Source organism: Pagrus major, chromosome 2, assembly GCF_040436345.1.
Source record: "Pagrus major chromosome 2, Pma_NU_1.0".
In the NCBI taxonomy this organism is placed as follows: domain Eukaryota; kingdom Metazoa; phylum Chordata; class Actinopteri; order Spariformes; family Sparidae; genus Pagrus; species Pagrus major.
Genome location: NC_133216.1, coordinates 17,296,753 through 17,320,361, shown reverse-complemented (window position 1 = coordinate 17,320,361; position 23,609 = coordinate 17,296,753). Strand labels below are relative to the sequence as shown.

The 23,609-nt window shown below is 40.9% G+C and overlaps 1 protein-coding gene across 1 annotated transcript; it reads left to right on the top strand.

Moving 5' to 3' along the window:
* Positions 1-156: 156 nt before the first annotated feature.
* tlcd2 (TLC domain containing 2) lies at positions 157-23,609 on the top strand. The gene is made up of 4 exons (XM_073481137.1): positions 157-744; positions 1,197-1,279; positions 4,109-4,191; positions 20,257-23,609. The coding sequence occupies exons 1-4, from the start codon at positions 566-568 to the stop codon at positions 20,635-20,637; spliced, it is 726 nt and encodes a 241-aa protein (XP_073337238.1). The 5' UTR covers positions 157-565; the 3' UTR covers positions 20,638-23,609.

The following is a 23,609-nucleotide window of genomic DNA, read 5'->3' as shown; positions in this document are numbered from 1 at the left end:
ATAATGTATGGTAGTAATATGATACTAACGCGTCTGAGTGAAGTATTTCCGACAGCACTTGAAGGCAACACAACACATGAAACGTGCTCTTGGCCGCGCCCCTTCGTAGTAGGGCGGGGAGACGCTGTTTTTGGTTTCTGTTGATGTCAAAAAGTTACACAAGCAAGGTTTTTACAACAGGACTGTTTCACAACTGCGAACGAGGCTTCACACCTCATCTCACACATCCACTGCTCCCGGCTGCACGTGTGGCCACAGAGCTGTCTCTGGACATTTTTTTTTTCTTCAGTTTTTATGACAGAAATATCAAACATATCATCGTTGCTAGTGGAGATTAATTGATAGACCCGTGCACGCCTCCTCTCTCTGGACAATAACCCTCTACACAAGCCTCTCTGAGTGCCGAGAAGCCGCAGATGATTGGGAGCGCACCGGGATTTTAACCTGATTGTGTCGGTCGTCGGGAACAAGTGGCACACATCCGTCTGCTCCTCTGCTTTTATAATCAGCATCGTGGACACTTGTGCTCTGTGAAGTCTTCATCTGCCAAACAGATATTTCAGCGATGGAGTTGAGTTCAGTGATTTTAACGACTGGGAGCTCCGTCGGGTTTTTCAGACTTGTCAACGCCGGGGTGGGAAACCTCCCCATGCCTGAATCTGCCTGCAGGAATGCATGGAAGTGGAGGAATATCGCCACATCCTTCGTGCACAGCTTTATCACTGCGGTATGGGCAGTGCTTTGGTAAGTTCAACGACATGTACAGTTTTATTTAGTTGTTCTTAAATCTGCATGTGATTTGAAATTATTGGTTGAGATGTGTTCAGAGAGCCAGGATGGTTTCGTTCATGGATTCTGACTTTTGGCGCGTTTTTATTTAAATTGGCTTAAAAATACATGTTTATTTCAATTGCATCCTATTTGACTGAATTTTTGTAGTTTGTCTTTATCTGATTCATTGTTGACCAGTCATTGTTTTTGCCCTGCTGCTTGGCAAGATCCTCTACCAGTATACATTATGTTATTGGGAATACATTTAAATAGCTTCTTCTTTCATCACACAGGCTAACTGTATACGTGTAAAGTTTACTGGATTGATTGATTGATTGATTGATTGATTGATTGATTGATTGACTTCCACAAACTGTAAAACACTTTTTTTCTGAACTTCTTTTTTTTTTTTTTTATCTTGTCAGCTTCTTCCTTCACCCACAGATGGCCGAAGATCTGATAGAAACTCACTCTGTGTTTTCTCATGCTTTGGTGTCATTTTCTATCGGTGAGTAGCCTGTAAGCACTTCTACAGTGGTGAATTACAAACTGAGTCTTTTTGGGAATGGGCAGGTGGTGGTGGTGCTGGTGTGGAGGGGAGGACTGCGAGAGAGGGAGCGCACCCTTAGGTGCTCCCACTGTAAGGGGAAGTGGCATGGTCCATCCCAGCTAGTCTCATTTTCCTGCATGGTGACAGCACAGTCAAGTGTTTGTGTAGATCTCGTAAAAGATTTATTTCAACCAGCCTCGACTTAAAAAATGTTCTGAAGTTTAATGAGTTGAATGAAAAACTTTTTAAAAATAATATGTCAATAAATCGTGCAACTGTTGCTCTGACACTGTAAACTGAGCCTTTTTTCACATCAGTGCCTGAATGCTCAGCGCTGTTTATATGTTTTAAATGCTCCAGCATTTGTTCATTGTTTCTACGATTCAGTTCACACTTTATCATATTATTGTATTTTCCAGGGTCGATTGATTTCATATTGAAACGTTCTCATTGTGTTCTCTATGAATGTATTGGAGATGGACATTACAGCCGTTGTGTTTTACGATGTGTGTACTCTCCCACTCATTTGACTCTGATACTGTTAAACTTTATGGCTTGACCTGTCAACTTGTCCTGTAGATATGTCCTGATATCAATGTAGGCTGCTGAATTTTACCATCTACTCTCTGTTAACCAAATTAGAGGCTTACGCAAATTAGATTTTGCTCAATTTCATTAAAATTTCCCAAACCCAAGTGCACATCCTACCCCACATTCTTAAAATAGCAACTCGCCCTGTTTTTACTGTTTCTCATTAATCTCTAAAGTATTACAGAGCAACTAGTGGCACGTGAGCCCTCTTAAATCCACACTTTTATTGGATCTGTGCCGGGTTGCAAGGGCTCCCCGAGGATTCCCAGGATGTCTTACATTCTTTCAGGAAGTCAGCCCTGGAATCTGGCAAAGCAAGGAGTACTGTCAGTGTGTGAAGATCAATGGGGGGCATTATTATCAGTCCCTGGCACGGGGCGTAACCCTGTACAGTCATGTGACATCACCAAGACAGCAAGTGCGCAAAAAAGGCAGTTGATTTATGCGAGCGCTTCCCCCGAACCCTCCCGCCAGAAATGTGGTGTGATTCTGAGGCCTCAGGAAGTGTAGTGAGGAGTTTTGTGCACCATATTTGTGCGTTCAGCCCTCGCAGTAACGTGCCATAAATGATTCTCCAGTTGTTGAATGAAGACCTTGTCCAGTTTCTAGAAAAATGTCTTTCAGAGAAACCCAACTGAGGGTAAAGATTTATGTGTAATACTGCATTCATGTGCCTTTAATACTCTGAAGTTAGTTTTCCACGTTTCTACCTGTGGCACTTCACGCACAAAATACATTAAAGGGCTCCAGGTTGCAACAATTTTGGTCACACATGCGCCTAAAAGTCTGTCATAGGTGACTTAACATCTTCATTGGTCGCAGTGATGCGCCTGAAATGTGGCAGTTTCAAACGTATCAAACGATTCAGGTTATCACAATTTCTTGTGGCTTGCAATTTAATTTATTTTCACCTAATTGCTGTTTACAACCATTTACGCAATGTGTTTACACAAAGAAATTAAATTAAAAATGTATTATTAGGTGCCCCAAAATGATGTGCTCGTGCACCTAAATGAAAAAGTTTGGCGCACCAGTGCAACCGTGTGAAAAGTGAGTCTGAAGCCCTGTATCTCTCAGTGGGCACATTTGATTGATAAAGCTTAAAGAAGTACCCATTTTGCAAAGCAAGTCAAGTTTACACAGACCACAAAAACAAAAAGCCTCACTAGTAAGATGTTTACATGTCGCTGTGACTTGGCCAGTGTCAGACTAAGCCAGGTGTCTTAATCAGATTTTTCATGCTTAACTGGGTCATTCCAACAGAGACGTGATGTTGGCCGCCTGAAACCCGCTTGTTTGACTAACTTGTTTAAGAAAGGAATTCCCCCCTCATGTAAACATACCAATGGATCTCACTCCTGAGGATCCTGAATGGAAAGTCGAGCATTATCTGACTCCTTTTGTTCTCTGTGTGTACATTAGCTGTACAGAGCCAGGCATCACATATTGCAGAGCATCCATTCCTTCTTTGTTCCACTTCTGTGTTTTGAATACAGATGTGTCCGTACGGAAGCAGCCATTATAAAAACACAAAGGCAAGATAAGAGATGTCAGTTAATTGGCGCTCTTATTTAACGAGTCACGCGCTCAAATTGGCTGTTTATGGCAAAACTTGACCCAAACTTGACCTCTGGTGAAAACAAAAGCTGTTGAAAAGACCACAAAAGCCACTATGTTTCCACCATCCATTGTCAGTGCTCTTATGAAACAACATGAACTGCCATGGAGACCAGATAACACCAATAAACCAATCAAATGCTTGATAGCAATCTTTGCAGCTGGTAGCTAGTACATTTGTTTATGGTGATACGAACCCAAACATTTCACCACATCAACATGAGGGTCCCGGTGTCAAATTTATAACATAATGAGGTTAATTCCCGCCTCACTAAAGCCCTGGGCTCCCTCACACCCCTTCGTCCGTCCCCATCCTCAACACTTCATTATTTTTCCAGCATTCTGAATAGCGGTCACCATGGATACAGCTAGTGGAGGGGAAGGGGTGGAGTTGGTGGATATGAATAGCCCCTCTCCAAGACACATCTTGGTTGCTGTCGTCATGGAAGCAGGGTCCCCCCCGACACACTTGATACGCTCAAGGCTTCTATTGTCTAAAACAATCTGTTAAGTTTGGGCTAATTAATGAATTAACGAACATGACATTAACATTGGCTGAATGCTGTCTTATCCACACAGGTTACTTCATCTATGATTTCTGTGACATGGTGTTCAACCAGAAGCTGAGTCAGTCCTGGGAGCTTCTTTTTCATCACTTGGTGGTAGGTCTTTCAATCATTACTGTTACAGCTGGAAATAAACCTGATATTGTGGCCACAGATGTTTCATCTTAACCGTAACAGACAATAGAATATCTAACCTTTGCATCTACATGTATCTACCGCACCCGGGAATTCAATATACAGTAGTAACCGCACAAACAAATCATGAACAACAACCCCAACGCACCTGTCAGAAGCACAGACATGGGCAAGACAAAATAATCGTCTTTCTTGTCTAGCCACAAAGAACAAGTGAGGGAGGAACAAAGAGACAATCAATCCAGTGTGACCAGTCCCCCCACCCCCCGCCAAGCATTCAACCTTCTGTCATGCCTTGAGAAAGTTGAACTCCACCCGCCTTCCATCGTCTCTGCCTTTCCACTTTAAAAAAAACAACTGTTTCTAGCTGATTCCCATCAGAGCGAGTCATCTTCCTGACATACTGACCCTCAGCACGCCGGCCTGATGGGAGATGTTTCCTGAGGGAAGAGCAGGTTCCTGCTTTTAAACCCTATGGAAAATAAATAGGGAAATGACCTGAAGTGGCAATATAGAACTACATCCTGATTTTATGTTTTCTCTTTCTGACCTACATCCAAGACGGTGCTGATGTTGTGTACTGCTTTCTGTTGCCAAGCTCTCGTCTTGTCATTCAAGTGTATCACTCGCCTAACAGGAGCTGTTAATTTAATTTTTTATTGGAAGTGGCAGGATCGGGGTGGATCTGTACTATACAGCAGCCATCATTTATGTGTTTGTTATGGTGTTAAAAGTATGTGAAAACATTTCTCTGCATAATTTAGAAGTCAGGTCAGTGAGGACGTGACAGCGTAGCGTAACATGATTTGACAAAGTACATCACATGATCTATTTAGAGAGTTTATCAAAGAAAACCATGCTTAAACTTGCCACATTGAGGATATAAATGGACAGATATACAGTGTTTATAAATAGAAACAAACAGTCACAGTCATATAGCTTCACTCCCTTTTTAAGAGTAACATCTTGGCATCTCAAGTGTACTCTGATACATATTTTTTCTGTACATTTAGCAACAAAACAGCTCTGAAGCGTCAATCGAAACCCCCTTTCAGTATGTGTCTCAACTACACAAACTAAGCCCTTCATAGCAACATGGAAGCCAAGACTGTGCCAGGAAACTAGCAAACGTTTGTATCAATTCGCCCACATTTCTACTGGTTCTGGTAGTCTAATGGCTCTGTGAAAAGACGTGGGCATAACAAACATACGGCGTAACAGACATTTTAGTGTAAGAAAATAATACAAAGTTAGAGAATAGTGAAAACTTCCAAGATTTCCTTCTTTCTTTTTTTTTGGTTGGTGAAGATAATCACTATTTCCATGAAGCACAGTGGTTGCAGAGTGCTATACTCAAGGTCTGTATGATTGGGAAAGGGTACAATCTGGATCAAATGCAGTAGTCACAGGTATTTATTAGGCTCCATTTTTGATCAGCAGTGATCGAATGAGGACACCCTTATTTTCTCCCCTTTTTCCGGAAGAAAGCTATGACGCGTGATGAAGTTCCAGTCGTTGGTGCGTCAGTAGTTTTCCACCGGTCTCTGTTCAAGCAGAGCTCCAACATTGTTCAGTGCAATGTTGAGTTTGACGGAAATTGATGTTAAAGATGAAAAAAAAACGAACGAAACCACAGTAACATGTTAACTAGCCTTTCTACACGTGTGACGTTGAACGTGAAATACCAGGCGAAAAAAACACAAAGGCAAACTCATCTACTGGCAGTGGGAAAGGAGTCAATCATCTATTGTTAGCAGGTTTCCCCATGTTCAAAAAACCTGCATATACATGCTGATTTTGGCTTGAAAATTGCCTAAGAGTCATTTAGGATTAGTTGTGGGAACCAGCTCCAGCACAACCCAGTTGTTGGTGTCAAAGGACTTCAGATTCAGATTTCTGAAAGTCTTGTTTTTCTTTTCCTTCCTCTCCCTGGAAGCCTAGTGAATGGATGCTTTAGCTGGACCAGCTGGCCTCAGATTGTCACTAGAGTGTGGGAGGGACAGACTACTTCATTCACATGACTTTCTGTGTCTCTCAGCGAGCTTACTCTCTTTCTCTTTAATCACTTTGTTTTTCATTTTGTACCATAATCAAGACCGTCATTCATTCATTCCCTTCTGTAATTTTTGCTCTGCTTTTTTCTTGTTGTTTTAATGAAACGATTATAAATTAAATAGTTGTGTTAGAGTTTCATGAAGGGCTGAAAAGCAAGAGGAAGAAGTCAGGTCTTGATTTGCAAATGTAAGCACTGGTCATCTGAAGTCCAAGGTGTTTTCCCAGTGGGTGTAGCATTGAACTGAGCAGGTCCAGCTGGTCATACAATCAGGAGCAGGAGGTTGATCTCGAGTTAATCCCCTCCTCATATTGGCAGCCCACGGATTCATCTTTCACTCCTGCCCATCATCCCTGTGTCTTACAATGCTAATGTACAATCTAGCTCTTCCTGTACACAAACTAAATATGTTGAGGAAGGGATGTGGTTGAAGAGACAAACCCCTTTGATGCAGATTGATATTAAAATGTGACATTGATTATTTAGTACAGTGCATCTACATGTCAGTAAGTGCTAACATTACTGTGTATATGAAGAAAGAAAGATATCAAAAAAGCCCAGCACGAGTTTAATTGACATTCTCTGGACTCACATTATAGATACCATGCTCTATGTAAAGCATTTACGTCTGACTGAGCAAACAAGGTGGTTAAGAGGACTGGAAAAATCTGGTCGGAACATATAGTGGGAGGTGTGAGTGGAAATTTGCACTGACAACAATTAATGATAAAAACATATGCTAGGAGATGTAAGCCATGAAACAACCCAGGCAAATGACTTTGTGGACCATTTGACTGAACGCTGTTTTATTGTAAAAGGGTGGAATGAGATTTGTTTATGGACTTATATAAAAACACTTCATATCTAAGGTTGTTATTTACATGATTGAGCCTTAAGATGACATCAGCATGACGGCTCCAAGCTTCAGGATTCAGAAAGTTGAAATCAGAGTTTATATCTACTTTGTATGTCACTTCCCTAACACATGTTGTACTGTCAAACCTATGTGTGTTTTTTATTCTCACATCTCACTTTTCTCCTCAGCTCTTATCCTCTGTTTTGACCCATACCTACTCCTTTAGTGTTAGCTGGGATGCACGTGTAATTATTTGTTCTTGGTGTCTTCATTTCTTTGATATTCTGCGAGGGATTCCTTTCGTTCAAAACATAGTAAAACATCACGAGGTGTAACAGGGTTTTGTTGATGCTGGTTGTCGCGGTCCGGGAGGAATAATAAAGTCAGACATTCCACGGAAAGTTTTTTTTCCCCCCTTCTTATTGACTGAAGTGGAGATTACAGCTTCTTATTTCTGTCTGAGAATGGCCCAACCTCAGTCACTCACAGTTGATGAGATCCTGCCATAACCTCGTGTTTCCTTTGGAAAACAGGAAATCCTGATAGTTCTGCCATAAATAGGGTGCCTTCCTCTGAGGAGATTAAATATACATGTACCTCCTGTATAAATTGTCTAAGAAACATAACATGTAGGGCTTTTTCACAGGTAATCATCAGTATGGAGCCTGTTTAGCATAGTGTTTAGTAAAATGTGTTGATTTTGCCATTGTTTGAGCTGCATACTGCAGTACGTATGGTAAATGTAAACCAAGGATTGTTTGCCTTTCTTCTCAAAAACCCTCGTCCGCATAGTGGGTCTGTTTCAGCCTCGATTGCCCATTGGTCTTGGAAATACTGAGCTTGTAGTTAAAAAATATGAGCCAGAAGAGAAGGATGCCAAGCAGAGGCAGGAGGATTTTTTTTTTTCCATGAAGAACGAAAGCATGTGATTAACAGTATCCGATGTTCTCTTTTGAGATGTTCATCAATAACACACATTGGAAAACCCCGGTGAATTAGTTTTGCTCATCTCATTTTTGTCCCCTCACATGGGTTTGCAGTTTTGCAGCATATTTACCGTTTCCTTCCATAAATGTCGATCATCCCTTTCTCATCAGGCAGAATTCAATTATCTTCGTAGAGAAGGCCAAAGTCGACACTCCTTAAGCAAATCAGGGCAGCACAGGTTAATCAGCCATTTGAGGATCCGTGCTGTTTCCAATCACATCTGCCTTTGCTTGTCTGCTTTATATCTACACATGTAGGCTCTTAAATATTCTATCCATATGCTACTTATATGGATTAGTCGTAACATTTCATCATCATTTATACTCCAATCAGTGTGAGGGAATACTTCACAAGCTGCTCCTACACATACAAATTAAGAAAATGAAGATTGTGTAACTCCCTGGGAAAGTAATTCATTTCCCAATTGCCTTATGGTATTTCCAAATTTGCGATAATCAGCCCTCGTGTTCATCATCAGTCATATTTCCTCAGGTTTGATGACATACTGGGTGTAGCACAACTTTAACCACCTTTGCTAGAGTAATAATAGTTTTTTTAAATCATTTTTATATTTCATGAAAAATAGTGAACGTAACATTTGGCAATCACAAATGCACAAACAAGAGATAACTTGTAGACTACTCAGATGGCCCTAAACAGCAGCTTACATAAGGTCACAGAGGACGTGAGAATTTTCTGTTTTTCCTCCCCACAGATTTGCTCAAGCTTGCTCCACCTGGATGACGAACTTGTGTAAACATACTCCGATCATTTACAGATTTTAAGTGAGATTCAAATCTAGTTTGGTCAGTTTGGTGGGGCATCTCCAATAACGTTCTTATTGTTTTCTAAAGCCGTCTAGCTGTTCTCACTGAGGATATCTTCATTTTTATGGTTAAAATGATTTTCCCTTATATTGTGCAGCAGCTAAAGCCACAGTGTGAAGCTGCTACCATGCCAGCTAAAGACGATGTTAAGTGAGTCATGAAGTCTGCATGTTAATGCTAAACATAAGAGTTTGAATTATTGTTAGAAACATGGTTCTTCTACACACGCCTCCTTTTGCTGGTGAATAGTGTACAGTGTATATATACAAGGAGTCCAGCTGATTGTCAGATGTAGTGAATCAACAGTACATGCGTCTGTTTGTTTCCTTATAACCTGGAAATCATATTTACTTTTTTCCCTCTTGAAGGGTTCGTCTTGTACCATGTCAGATATGAATGGAGCTGGTATCAGTTTACAAGGCATGAAAATAGATATTTGTGGGAGGAGCGTGAAGCTGTCACACAGAACCAACAGGGAATGTCACTTTTGGAAGCAGGAAAATAATGTATCTGGTTGTTGGTCACCACATGTCACTGGAATGCCACGTCTGCCGTGTATTTCTACATCTTCAACACTGCAGAACCTGATTATCCTGATCTGTTTCTTTCCTTCAATCTATGAGTTCTCTTTTCTTTGCTTCAGCTTCTCCTTCCGCTCTCTGCTGTATGTCTAAGGCCCACGGACAAGCAGCCTAATGTGACAGCAGTCCAGGCAAATACAGAGTGGTTGTAATTCTGCAAGCCTCATATGGTTTGAAGTCTCCATTGTTGCTGAGGCTGTTTATACCCACATATCCATAGCTCAGCTGATCATTTTCCTATGGATGTACTTCCTCCATTGGTTGATCTTGCATTGACAAGAATATTAAGAAGCATGTCGAGAGGGTTAATGTCAAGTAGAAGTGTGGTGAATGATTTGTAATATACCCTTGTGTTGTCAGCCCCTTCCTAGTTTACAGCAGCAGTTGATTTAAAATGTATGGCATGTTTTTGTTTTTGCTAGCCATCCCACAGATGTATTTCCAGCCATCTGAAATCTGTGGGCTCTGCCACGCCTCCTTTTTTAAACCACAATTTGGTGTAACAAACCACATGGTGCGAGGTTTTAAAATCTCCAGTGTCAACATCATGTTTGCACACCATGAGCTGCTGGAAGCGCAGTTGCTTTTGCTGAAATTTTTGAAGGGGCATACCGAGCGAGAAGGCCTTGAACAATACAACAATGCCACGCCACATCCTGAGGGTAAAGAGGGCCAATCAGATGGCAAAGAGAGATGCATATCACAAAATAGAAAATTTGGTCGGTAAAGATTGTGATGTGTCTCAGCAGTCTCATCTTTTTGGCGGGGAATCCAGGAGGCCCCCCCCCCATTCTGTGTATATCCAAGAGGACAGACATCTGGTCTCCACATGAACCTCAGGCTCCTTAGAGAGAGACACACTTCCTGAGAGGGCTTCTGCAAATGTGTGCACCCCCTCAAAACATTTCTGGGCTGCAGCTCCACTCCATATATCACACACACTGCCTTGTTCGCAACCCCCCCTATCCTTGTATGACTGCCAAACATCTCCCCCATCCCCCCCTCATCCACCTACTCTCTGCAGCTTGTACCACCCCCTCACATGGCTACGAACCAATGAGAGCCTCCGCAATCTAGTAATGGTATATCTTGTTTTTGTGTTTTCCCTTATGGCATGACGGTCTGAAATTGAGGAATTTCCTTGACCGTTGCTTTTGTGTCAGAAACAGTTCAAACTCATCTAATGCAAAGGCAGCAAACAATGCAGCTTCTTGTCTCTTTATCATCCATAGAAATGCTTCTGTGTGGCACTGAAAAGCCATCACTGTGGTCTATTAGAAGCTTCTTTCACAACTTGTGTGTATGATTTGTCTCCATAAGTCAGGTAGATATTAGCTGACATGATGTAATTACACAGCATTTAAGTATAATTTGAGATAATAGAGTAGCATGTCTGAATTTGTCCATTACCATGTGCATCTGAGAGCGAGAAAGCTTGCGCAATGCACGTCAGTCAATCTACAAAGTATTGGGAAATAGTTCTTGGAATAACTTAATACGTTATGACCATAAAGACAGAAGAGAAAGCTATTAGCGCTGGTGGATCTTAGATCTTTTTTGGATGGTAAAAAAGTGAGAACACGTGTGGCAAAACGGACATCACGGTGCCTATCAAGGCTTGATTGGGCAATTCAAGTTATCAGTGTGAAGTGGAGTCAAGCTGTACAGGTGCAGGTGCTATCCATCCTGAAGAGATCCAGGCTAGTGTGAAGAAGCTTTATATTATACTTTCTTTAGCTGGAAGCTAAACAGCAGAAAAGAGCAGTTGTGTTACACACGCACAACACACACACACGTGCAATGCTTTCCAAAGAGGCTGGTGGCTGGAAAAGTAGAGCGTGCTCAAAAAGGAGGAGGCATTTGCCCGCGGTTTGTGTAACAACCAGGAATGCTGTTTGTAGAGGCATCCGTCCATCAGCAGGTTTAAAAAGCGTAGGGAGTTGACACTTCATAAGCTACTTGTCAGTGCTGAAATGCAAGGTGGGGCAAAGTAGGAGGTGTGCATTTGTTTGTCCTGAGTGACACACCTAAAGGCCTCGTACCAAAGCATGAAAAAGCTGGAGAACGAACCTGGCTGAGATCCAGCTGCTGTGGGAATACCAGAGTACTTGCGTATGATTCCAAAAGCAGCGTGGGTGGGTGTGCAGGCATGTGAGAGTACAGCGTAGGAACAACCTCACATTGAACATTTGTAGTAAATGGAGTAAACCATTTCAGTGCCTTTATTGAGATGTTTCCACAGCAAACCTGAGATGTCTCCAGTAATTGCAAAGGGGTTTCTTTTGTTTGTTTCTCACATCTCCCCTAGTCTGACTCATTGGATGTATAGGTCTGCCATTGGCCAACTATTTCAGACTCCTTCTCCTCCCTTCTGCTATATGTGTATTACCTACTTCAAATTTACAGACTGTACGTGAGGCAACAACCTCCAAGCTGGCAACCTACACACTGAAAATGGCAAACCTATCTCCTACCTTTTCCTAAGGTTTCCTATTTGCCGCACAGTGTTTCTCCCAAAATGCCAAACTATTGTTATAAGAATGTGTATTTAATACTCAAATTTCGAAGCAAAATTATGCTGCAATATGAAGACGGCTTTTTAAAATGTATTAAGAAATGTGTATTTTTTTCAGCTTTTCTCTGCAGTCATAGATAAACAAGTAAAACATTGCATTATCAGATCACACTGCTGAAAGTGTTGCAGCTAGTGAACAATCAGGAATATTGTCAGATTTCAAGAGCTTTCTGGTGCTTCCTGATCCTAATGAGAGTTAAGATGCATTGGGAAAGCCATCATTGGCTTTTATCTTTCCTTGGGCACTCTGAGAATTGAGGTAATGGCTGAGACGTACAGTACACTCTGGTGCAACTCAAACCACTGCTCCTCCCTTCACACCCAGTGCCTGAATACCTCGAGCGACCACGAATTCACCCAAACACACCTTCTAATAGTCATAGAGCTACACCCTGATGTCTCATGTGAGGACTCAGCCTTTCAGCCTGTATTTGACGAAGCACACATACGTCTAAAAATGAATACCCACACAACACAACCGATCATATTTGCCCTAACTAATTGGTTTAGAGCACGTCCGGCGAATGACTGAGCAGATGTTTGTGTCAGCGAGGCGCTGAAGTGCCTGGCTGTGCTGCTGTCAGCTGACTGTTAACGAATGTCGCATGATGATGGTTGTGACCACCATCCCCCAGTTGTGTGTGTGTGTGTCTTTTAAACTTTGAACTGTGTGTGTATGTGATCATTATGGTGTCATGTTTCAGGCTACACCATTTTCTCCAAGAGACCTGAAGCTTTTGTTTGGTCCTCCCACCTGCTCATCACCCCACTGTTGGTCTGCCTATGACCAGATGGCTAACACCTCTCTTCCTGTTAGTTTCCTCTCCATCAGCGTCACTCCGTCATTTCCCATCTCTTTATGACCTGTATTAAGGAAGCCATGCCCATCCAATAATGGATTCTTTAGGAAACTGAACGGAAGTTCAACTCAGTTTGTTCATCTTTTTGTAAATTCCTAGTAAACATTCATGGTGTGTTGTGGTTATGGCTCATCACACTTAGAAGGCCTAACTCTCATGGAAAAACGTGAGAATTCATTATTTCTTAGATACATTATTACTGTTAGATGGAGAAAGCTCTGAGGTAGGGTTAAATGGATAAAATAAAATTTAAAAAAACAATTAAATTACACTGACTTAGTGTCCAGTCTTGGACAAACTTTTCCTAGATGCCATATCTTTCTACAATTGGTGAAGCAACAGTGTACGCACTACACTGTCGTCCTTGTAAACAGTTCAATTTTAACAGTAGTTTACGGACCAAAATAACAATTTTCAGCACTTTTATTAAGAAAATGGTTTAACTTTTGCAACGATTAAGTGATGCTAAGACATAATTATGTTTAAGTAAAGTAGTATAATTAACTTAAACTATACTTTTTATATGTATTCGTATACTTCTTTAATTAAATCAAACCAGATTAAACAGGGGTGGCTGCATTTGCAGGCTGCAGGTTCACGGTAGTCGCACCTCTTTATTCCACTTCAAGCACTGGTTAAGACCTGAATACTTTGGTGGAATGGGCTGACAGACGGTATTTTCCATATGTCAGATTGCTGATGGAGACATATCTTAAATGTTTGTGGTTTGCTTTTTCTAATGCTTCAATTACTTCAGAAAAGCTGCTGCTGACATTGTTGTTTTTTTTCTTAGTGGTAACATGTTCGGAATACATTTATTCCTCACCTAGTATGGGTGTGTGTGCTGGTATGAGCATCTGTGTCTCGCTTGTGTGCAGTTATTGAAAAAGCTTTCTCAAACAGGTGTGTTTGTGGTTAGAGGGGTTGCTGGCTTCTGAAGCGCTCCTGTTTCACACCTGTTGATATTAAACCCACCACCCAGCACATCTCCTTGTCACCCTGACAACTTTGACCCCCGCTGCTCTGAGACCCAAGAGAGACAGCATGTTTTTATAAAGGAGGTTGCTTATGTATGTGTTTTTATATTACGAGAAAAACTCCAATACACACACACAAACCGGTATAGACTGTCAAGCTGTGAGGTTAATGACCTCCCTTGCCACCCTTTGTCTTTTTTTGGTCACATGGTTTCATTATCATTCAGCTCACAGGTTGTCTATCGTAACAAACGTGCTGTGCGGGTACAGAACTTGAAATTCTCCTCTGAGTGAGCCAGCTAGCAGGTTTCTTAGCTGGAGGCAGGGAAACTGGTTTGACACGGAAATCTTTAATTACCTTTGTGTTTGCTCTGAGTATCCTAACAAAAATGTGTGACAAGAAGAAGAGACAAGCCAAGTTTAATTTACAAAACTATAAGCATGGCATGTGAACGTCTACTGCATCAGCAGTGTAAGAAGTGTACGGATGTGTGGGAAATGTGTGTGTGGATGTTGAAGTCAAATGTCAATCAAACTAAAACCTGCCACTGTTGAGCCCTGAGGTGAAGGAAGGAGACTAAAAGCAGGGAGGGGTAACAGGTGCAATCACATCAGGCTTATGACCCTCCGCGTTGACTGCAGACTCCTGAAAATCCTGCTGGCAGAGGGAGGGAGATAACACTATGAATTTTATAATGATAAACATTCAGACCATCTCCAGCCCTGTACTAATACGGTCTATTAGAGAACTATTCTTGGCCTGTACTCCGTCCATATTGTGGTTCATGGGTGCAGCACGTTAGCCGACATGTACACATTGCTAAGAGCTCATTTAAAACTGGAATTATACTCCTGCAATACACAGAAGTTGTATGTTTGTCAGAAACACAAAAAAAAATATGCAAACGTCTATGAACTGTGTTGTGCTTGTCGGGTATGTGCAGCCTGGATAGACATATTTCAACTTTACTACGCTGTTCACTGATTAGCTCTTCGGATCTCATGACCAATTTCCCCTTAGATTTTTGATTTTATGTTCAGATGGAAAAGAGACAGTAGAGCAATGCCACATAGAAGCAAGTTTTTCAACAAATGAAAAAGCAGAAGTCATTTTGATGCATAGAAAACATAGATAACATTTCAGCCACTCATACAATGCACATGCACATACATTAAATACAGTTTTTATAGCCTTTGTCCTTGTACTACTACAGCCTTCACACATAGATTACAAAAGGCACAGAAGATGCATGTTTGGCTGTTACCATGACATTGTAAGCAGCCATTTTGAATCTCAAGTGTTATCTTTCTTTACAATCATTTTTATCAGCTCCATCTTCACCTGGGCTCCTGTCAGCTTGCCTTCTGAATAATGATTGCCTTAGTAGCTTAAGTCAATAGCACAAACGTTAATCAATATCTGCCATCTTGATACAAACTTATTTATCGTGAGAAGTTTGCTCTACTTTTTGGTTGACCTGTGGTGAGAGTGGTTGTTCCTTTGTTTTGTTTTGTTTTTACCACTGTTTACTGTACACGCTTTCCATTTTTCACCCAGCGTCTCCCCCCTGAACGTGGGACGTGAAAGTCCCTCACCAGGGTGGAGAGAATGTCTAATTGAGCCCACAGGGAGAAAATGCAGAGAACAAACACCCACACCGTCTTGTTTTTCAGCCCTTTGCTCGGATTTTATGCAGGTGCCCATAACAGTAGGTTAATGTACATCAGTGCAGTCCAAAGGTTAAATACTCGTAACACTCGTTTGTCCCACCCACCTCAGTCCCCATACCATGAATGCTCATGAATGTAGGATGTTGAACTTATTGATTACAGGCTATAAGAGACTATTTTCGAGGTATAATGGCCTATCTCGATATTTCATACTCACAATATTTTGCACCAAATATCTTTAGTGACACCGCTAATAATAATAATTTTAAAAAACCTGGGTGAAAGCAAGGATTGGAACAAGAAGAATAGTCTCGTAAAGAAGACTTCATAATTTTCTTGTAATGCAGCCTGTAAAACCAGGAAAAGAGAACAATTCACGATAAAACTATATCCAAAATCTGAGACAGTAAAAAGTTTTATATCCCGATAACAATATAATATTGATATATTGCCCAAACCTAAAATTTTATTTGGTATTGGAATTAACCAAGATCAGATTGAATGTATTTCCAGTAGTAACATCTCTGCATCTGTATTAAATCCTGCTCATCCATGTGTGATGTGAAAGATGTCTCACACGTGTTAATGTCTGTTTTTTACAGTTTCTACTCGGACTGTAGTGCGCTGCTGTATGTGAAAGCCAAGCTTCAGCAGAGCTTATTGAGACAAATCCAGCTATTGCTGCGTCATTGTGATCATCTGATAGATCCAGGGTCTGTTGGGGGGGATTACTGTGATTCCCTCTCAGCTCAGGGTGCTGACAACTGTAAAGGGTGTGTGGGTGTTGGCCCCCTGTCCTTAATGAATGAGTAACAGAGGCCCCATCTATGCTCACAGAGAGAGCAATGAGGATAGGTTTTGGCCAGCTGCTGGTATCTGGTTGGCTGTTGAGCCCCATGGGGTCATTGTCACCTGATGATGACCTGATATGGTGAGATCAGTGGGTCACGGTCATCACCTCTCTGGCCTGGGAGGCTGCACACATTGTGGCTCTTTTGTCCATGTTGTCCAACCTACTTTTACTGTTGGGAGCTTTGAAAGGTGAAGTATTAGTGAAGGTGTTCCTGACATATGGCTCCAACTTTATTGCATGTTATATAGCATTGTTGTGGCTCTGTGAGCCGTGTGCTTATCAGTGTCTATAGAAAGATCAGGTAAGAAGTGACTGTCATTGGCTGCCAGAGCATGTCAGAGCGCCATAAAAGAGAAGACTACCACCATAAAACTAGACACACGTGCAGGAGGAAGGAAACCTGAGGTATCCTGATTATAAAAGAAATACCAAGAAGTATGTCCATGTAATGTCTCAGTGTAATGGTGTTTGATATGATTCCTAGTTTACAACATGATGAAATAACACTCGGCCTTTGTTACTCAACTTGTCTTCAGCGTAGTGTTGTATAAGGGTATGTTTTGACCTTCCCAGCCCCATGTTCTGTTGTGTTTTATCTTCCCAGATCAGATTAGACTGCAGATTAGCCTCTCTAAAGACCCCTGGTTGATGTGGTTGAAGCTGGCCTTGGTGTGTGTGTTTGTGTTTGCATGAGTGTGTATGTGGGTACTTACACAGGTTAATCAGAGTGTATGGTCTTGTTTTTGAATTCAGGGTAACAAATAAGGGTCGTAAGAGTTGTTGGCATCTTTGCTCTTGCTTTGCTTTAAACCGACATGGATGAGTGTTTTATGACACGCACACCACAGCTTCACGTGTTCGTTTTTCTACTTGATGTGGCTGTAAACTGAGGACAGCGAGTGCAAGTACATGTTCTCCACCATATATCTGTCTGCTCTCGTCTCTGTTGGATTGATATTCAGTGTTTGCGTGTAAAGAATTACATATGTCTCGTAGTTGATACGGTGTATGTTGTATATATTCATGGTTACTTTTTCCAGTGAGTTGGTAAATTTAGCCTGATGTGAAATGTAACGCATTTTGCAAATTATAAGAATATATATCCTCCATCCTCCTTGTCTTATGTTGTTTGGAGTTGTACTTCAGCTGTGTCATATCACATCTATCACAGCTTCGATAATTTGAGAACAGAGCATAACTGTTCTTCAACATGACGGTATTTTATTTTTTGTCCCAAACAAAATGTTTTTGGAAAAGCAATTCTGATTCTGATATTTTTGCCATTTTCTGTGACCCTTGAGGTGAAAACCAAACATGTGATGACATTTGCTTACCAATCCAATTCATAAATATATTGACTAGAATGACATAGGACAATGTCAACGGCCAACAAACACTGTGGTGTCATCTCACATATCTGTAAGCGTGTCACTTTGTTTCGTACTGAAAAGCCCTGTGTCCTGTTGACATAACTGCTGCCTAGACACGCTGACTTTGGTGAGTCGGTCTGTTTGTGTTGCTAAATACGGTGCTTTCACTGTCGTCATTGGGGTTGTCCACCGACATTGTTTGGTAACACTGTCATTATAATGTGACTACAGGTGAAGGCTTTGATTTGAGCTGATTAGTCGGGGTGTGTGTGTGTGTGTGAGTCAGAAACTCAAATCACTGTTTTCATTTTGCGGCTATGGAGTCTACAGTGAACTAATATTTTTTTGTCAACGTGGCCAGAGGTCGTGATGAAGATGTCAACAACAAATTGCCAGATTCCCATTAATGTCAAAGCTTCCCTTTAGTCCATGACAGGAAATGTTGAAAGTGAATGGCCAGACATTCATCTGCTGTGACATGGAGCATGTGTTGGATCCATGCCACCCCAAACCATTTTGATTACATCTAGTGAAGAACACCCTTTGAACGTTGAACCTTTATTTTGTCAAGGACACATCCATTACAATGGATACATAACATAATGACCAGTTAGTGTGCTGCTGACTTTCCACATGCCCGGTTGCCTAATCCACGACAGCACGCCGCATGACTGTTTGTTTGCTGCATTAGAGAAGGCATCCTGTGACCTCACACGACACAAACACAAGATGCTTCTCTAACTGAGACCCGACTGATGGGAAATGCCATTCTCTCACTCCACAGTGTATCCCATGACCTGTACTAACTAACCAAAGACTGGACTGCTCTCTCACTATCTGCCCTTCGCTGCCACCGTGCACTCTTGAATTATAAACATGGCAGCTTTTGTGGTAACAAAAGTACAGTGTGTCTGAACACAGTTTGTCCTCCTGCTACACTTTTGAGTGTGCTCTGAGTGTGAATGAAGCTGGTGAATGTGGTGGTGTGGGTGGGTGCCAGCTCATGTGGAGAGCTGGCTGAACAGCCTGTTTTGGTATAAAAACATTTCTGTCATCCAAATTTTACACCTGCAACACAGCTGCAGTGAATGTGTTGGACAGCAGCATTTGCTTCTGTCACAACATATCAGATACTGTATGTAATGCTTTCCCCTGACACTTCAGTGTCATGTAAGCAGGCAGTTTCCTGGAGCTGCTGTTTGTCAGACAGGTTGTGAGTGATGTTGCTGCCATCTTGTGGAGGTTTTCTGTTCGTTATCAAACAGGCTTTCATAAGCACTACTCAGCAGAAATGTATCATGGGAGCGGTGACCTTCCACATGGTCATTAAGTAACATGCTGCCAGACGTAACAAAAAAAGCGGTCAAACATCAGCACTGAAAGGGAGTGGAGATGAATATGATCTAATAAATTATTCATGATTTCCTTTTAGGATTTTGTTTGGCAACTGCTTTAACTGAATTTAAATTAGATTTTAAAGTGAATTTTTAGGGGTGCATACTATTGTGTCAGCTGATATTTACTATCATTTGTCCTTTTGTCAAATTGGGAAGTACCATGGTCTTTAAAAACATATCTGAAGATAGGCATGTCTTCATGCTTAAACTGTTGCAAAATATTAATTCATATTTGTCAGCTTAAAAACAGCACATCAGAGTGTCCCAACATTTTATTTAGGGATGATTGTGAAATTCTTGGTGTTGTTATTGTTTCCCTTTTGTGTTTGGGAAACAAACTAATCTTAATTTAATAAAGAAATAATTTAACTCTTTCAAAAAGCACAGATTCCATTTTACAAATGTATTAAACAACCTTTAATAAAACCTTTTTTCACATTTGACAGATGACACTGATAACCAATGATTACCTCCTTTTCAAGGCCGATACCAATAAGATAACCAATAATTTCATTGGTTTTCAATTTATGAAAGTAATTTGGCTTTGTATTATCAGCGACGTTTATCGACTATAATTTCCTCGATACTGATAATCAGCTGATGATATAAATTTCCTAATATGGGCCGATAATTTGTCCTTTTTCCAGATAAACTGTGCATCTCTAATACTTATATCATGGTGTAAGTATAATGTAAGATTGTAAGTAAGATTGGCAGGGATGTCACAAGCCAGTAACTCATGAATCTGCCAGCACAAAATGATGTGACACAACAGCTAAACACTGGCTGCTGCCATCAGGGAATATTATCTTATTACTGATAGGACGATAACAGTCAGCAGAATATCGGCTGATATTGATGTTTGGCAGAAAAATCAGTGCATCTCTAATTTTATTGTGGTATTGGTGGTGACTTAACCAATCTCTGTACTAAGCTCAATCTTCATTATGTGTTAACCATGCTGCACACTACATCCATTGTAACTTTCTTGCCTTCTCTCTCACTGTCTCCCTCTGTAGGTGATCACCTGTTTCGGCCTCTCCGTGCTGTCTTGCCACTATGTGGGCTTTGCCGTGGTGGCCCTGTTGGTGGAGATAAACTCCGTGTTCCTCCACCTCAGGCAGATGCTGCGTATGGCCAGCATCGCCAAAGGCACGCTGTACCGGGTCAACAGCATGATCAACCTGGGCACATACGTGGTATTCCGCATCAACACGCTGGCCTGGATGACCCGCTGGCTCGTGCTCAACAGGGACAAGGTGCCCCTCCTGGCCTACACGCTGGGCAGCGTGGGTATGGCCATCATGACGGCCATGAATATCGTCCTGTTTTATCGGCTACTCAGGAGCGACTTTTTGAAGAGCAGCACCCGGGAGACCAAGAAAGAGAAAGAGATGTAGAGAGGAGGGGAGGAGGGTACACAAGAAGGATTATACTCATAAACACACTCATTACTGTATGTTAACACCCTGTGGCTGAGATTTGGTACCATTTTGCTTGAATGTAACATACTCAAAGCTCGGAGATGGAGGGATCTTTCTTTCTCTCATACTGTACAGACAGGTAAATGTATACAAGCTGTAATCAAACGGCTTCACTTCAAAACACATCACACACAGCTGGTATGCTTAAAGCTACATATAGATGTAGTGTTTAGGCTTCTGTACGTGTGGGGTGCACTCATCCTTAAGTACCATTAGTGCCTCACTAATGGTAGATGGAGGGTTCTTCATATGAGCAACACAAGGCCTTGTAAAATGACACCAAACGCCTTATTGTCCCACAGTCTGTTAAATCTGTTATAAAATGTAGCTTATGGTAAGTGAAGACACACCCACCAACAACACTCCTGTATATTTCTATGAAAACATACAAAATAAGTACAAAATATTATATCAGAAGAATAACTTTTTGTTCAGATATATTATATACAAACTATACTGTTGTGGGGTTTTTTAAATAACGTTTATTTCCCCAATTAAATGAGATTAGAGTCCAAACCCTCTTGTCGTTAAACGCTAGCGCTGCAGAGGTGAATATATCTTTTTTTTCCCTACCAAATCTCCTCAACTAAAAACCGCCTGCTACCTCAGAAAGCTTGTAACAATTCTTTACCTCTCTCTAACACAAGCTTTGCTGTCAGTGTTTGGCAGGTTATTTTGTTATTAGAGAAGAAAAAAATAAAGGAAAAAACTATATTTAAAGATTATAGAGGAAGGATATCCAGTAACTGGACTGATGGAGAGAATATGGTAATATAGTGATGAATAAATGCTAAATAATTTGTGGCATTAAAATGGAACAGATTTTACTTTTCTGTTGCCATTTTATGCTTGGCCAAATTGTATTAAAACATGTAGGAGAAAGCATGAGTAAATCAGCGGTAAATCAGACATATCATTCAGTATGATTATGTAACCCTAATCCTTTAAACTGCTTGTACTGTACTGTCCACCAACCAGGGTGTTGTGTTAGTAGATCTTTGAGCAACAAAAAATCAAGTAGATTCTGACTCAATCAATTTCTGAAGTCCCATCAGCCATCACCAATGACATCAACTTCCAGTAGCTCAGCTGGCTGCTGTATTTGTGAGCGCACTTGAAACCTGTACAATGTCAGGAAAACAAAACGAGCTCAACGATAGCAGATATTGCTGCAGTGCCATGATTGTTTTCATGGCTTTTTTGTATTCCTTTAATTGTCCTTGTTGTATAGTAGTCCGCGGTAGAAGCTTTCAGACAGGCAGAAGTTGTTGTTGTTCTTGTGGCCTTTAGAGGGCAGCGTACTCCTCAACATTACCTCAGTGATCTCAATACAGACAATAACACCAGAGATGTCTTTTATAGCTCTGTGCGTTTGATTTGAAGTCGCCAATAAGCACGGATGGATACAGAGTTAATCCCTGAGGTCGGTGCTGGAACAACCAGGTCTGAGATCTGTAAATACAACAGACTGTTATTACACAAGGCTGCTACGAGGCTGCCTACTCTAACTGCTCACATCATAGCATTACAGTCCTCATATGGCATGGAAATATCTGATGCCATTCATGTTTTTTCTTGTTGCTTTTTTTTGTGTATATTCATTCTTTGGGGCGTTAAATTGTGTATATTTGTAATTTATTTGTGCTAAAACGAAGTTGTCGATTAAAGATGAAATGAACACAATGTTCAATGAATTTCCCTGTTGTGAAACAGTTGATTATAGTGAAGATGATATGATCGTTGAAGTCATGTTGTTATGTCACATTGTGCCGCTTTGGTTCTTTATTTCTTTTGTTTGTTTCCCCAACTAATATTTCCATCACCCAGTGTCTATAATGGCAAGCTTGTAGTCATTTCAGCTTGAAAGTGTTCATGTTCAAGCCCTAAAACAAGACTGTCCAAGCATATTACAAACACAGCCACATATTAAGTGAACAGACATGAACACACTCTACTTGGTTGGAGTTGGAGGGAAACATCAGACACAAATTCTCAACTTATAATCTGCTGTTAGCACTTAACCACAGTCCACAAATTTGACTCTTGTCCTCATTGAAGTCAAGACATCACTGCACTAAAGAAAGGGCACTGTCTGGGGGAAGGCATTAAAGTTTGGATTATTATCGTTGTGGCTGATTCCCAGATGCCTTTTTGAAAGATCAAGATAAACTCCCTTTTTGAATTCGTATTACGAATGTGAATGTGCATTATTTGCTGTTGGGTATTTTTTCAATTCTTCAGATTTGTAGGGCAGCTTAACTTTGTGGTCGTAGTGAAGACAAACTGGTGACAATTGAAGTTCTTTCTAACAACCAGGTTTATATTTGTGAATGTGTTGTATAAGGCTGTTATTGGAATTATATTGTAATGTAATGGTACCAGATTTGTTCATTATGTTGCTGTGTGCTTTTACGAATCGTGATAAAACATCGAGATGCCTCCTCGTAACAATGTCGTAATGACGCCGAGGAGCCTTTAGCCAAAAACAAGCTACCGTTCTGCTCTCCACACACTTGCCTTTTTTGTTCATTTATAGATTTCTGTTTTTGTTCTGGTGATTGGTGAAATATTGTCCACCGGTAATTATTAAAAACATTAATTCATAACAGCAGGAAAGACTATTGACACTGTGCAGCTTGACTTATAAACCCTCCATTAAGGCAAAAACATGGAATACTGAAGCCACCGAGACCAGCTGAGGTTGAGAGAGCAAAATCATGTTTTCTCAGAACATCAAACTTGTCATGTTCCACATAATTTTGTCTTAAAACGTAAATATGACAGTTTTATTTTTACATGTTTTGACAGATTGTTTTGTAATTGAGACACCAATTTATATGTTTATATGATAACAATATTTGTTTAATGTACAAAATAAAGATCAAAAG

Coding starts and splice junctions, on each gene's coding strand:
- tlcd2 (XM_073481137.1), top strand. CDS start 566: ATGGAGTTGAGTTCAGTGATTTTAACGACTGGGAGCTCCGTCGGGTTT. Junction 745..1,196: donor GCGGTATGGGCAGTGCTTTG/GTAAGTTCAACG, acceptor TTATCTTGTCAG/CTTCTTCCTTCACCCACAGA. Junction 4,192..20,256: donor TTCTTTTTCATCACTTGGTG/GTAGGTCTTTCA, acceptor CTCCCTCTGTAG/GTGATCACCTGTTTCGGCCT.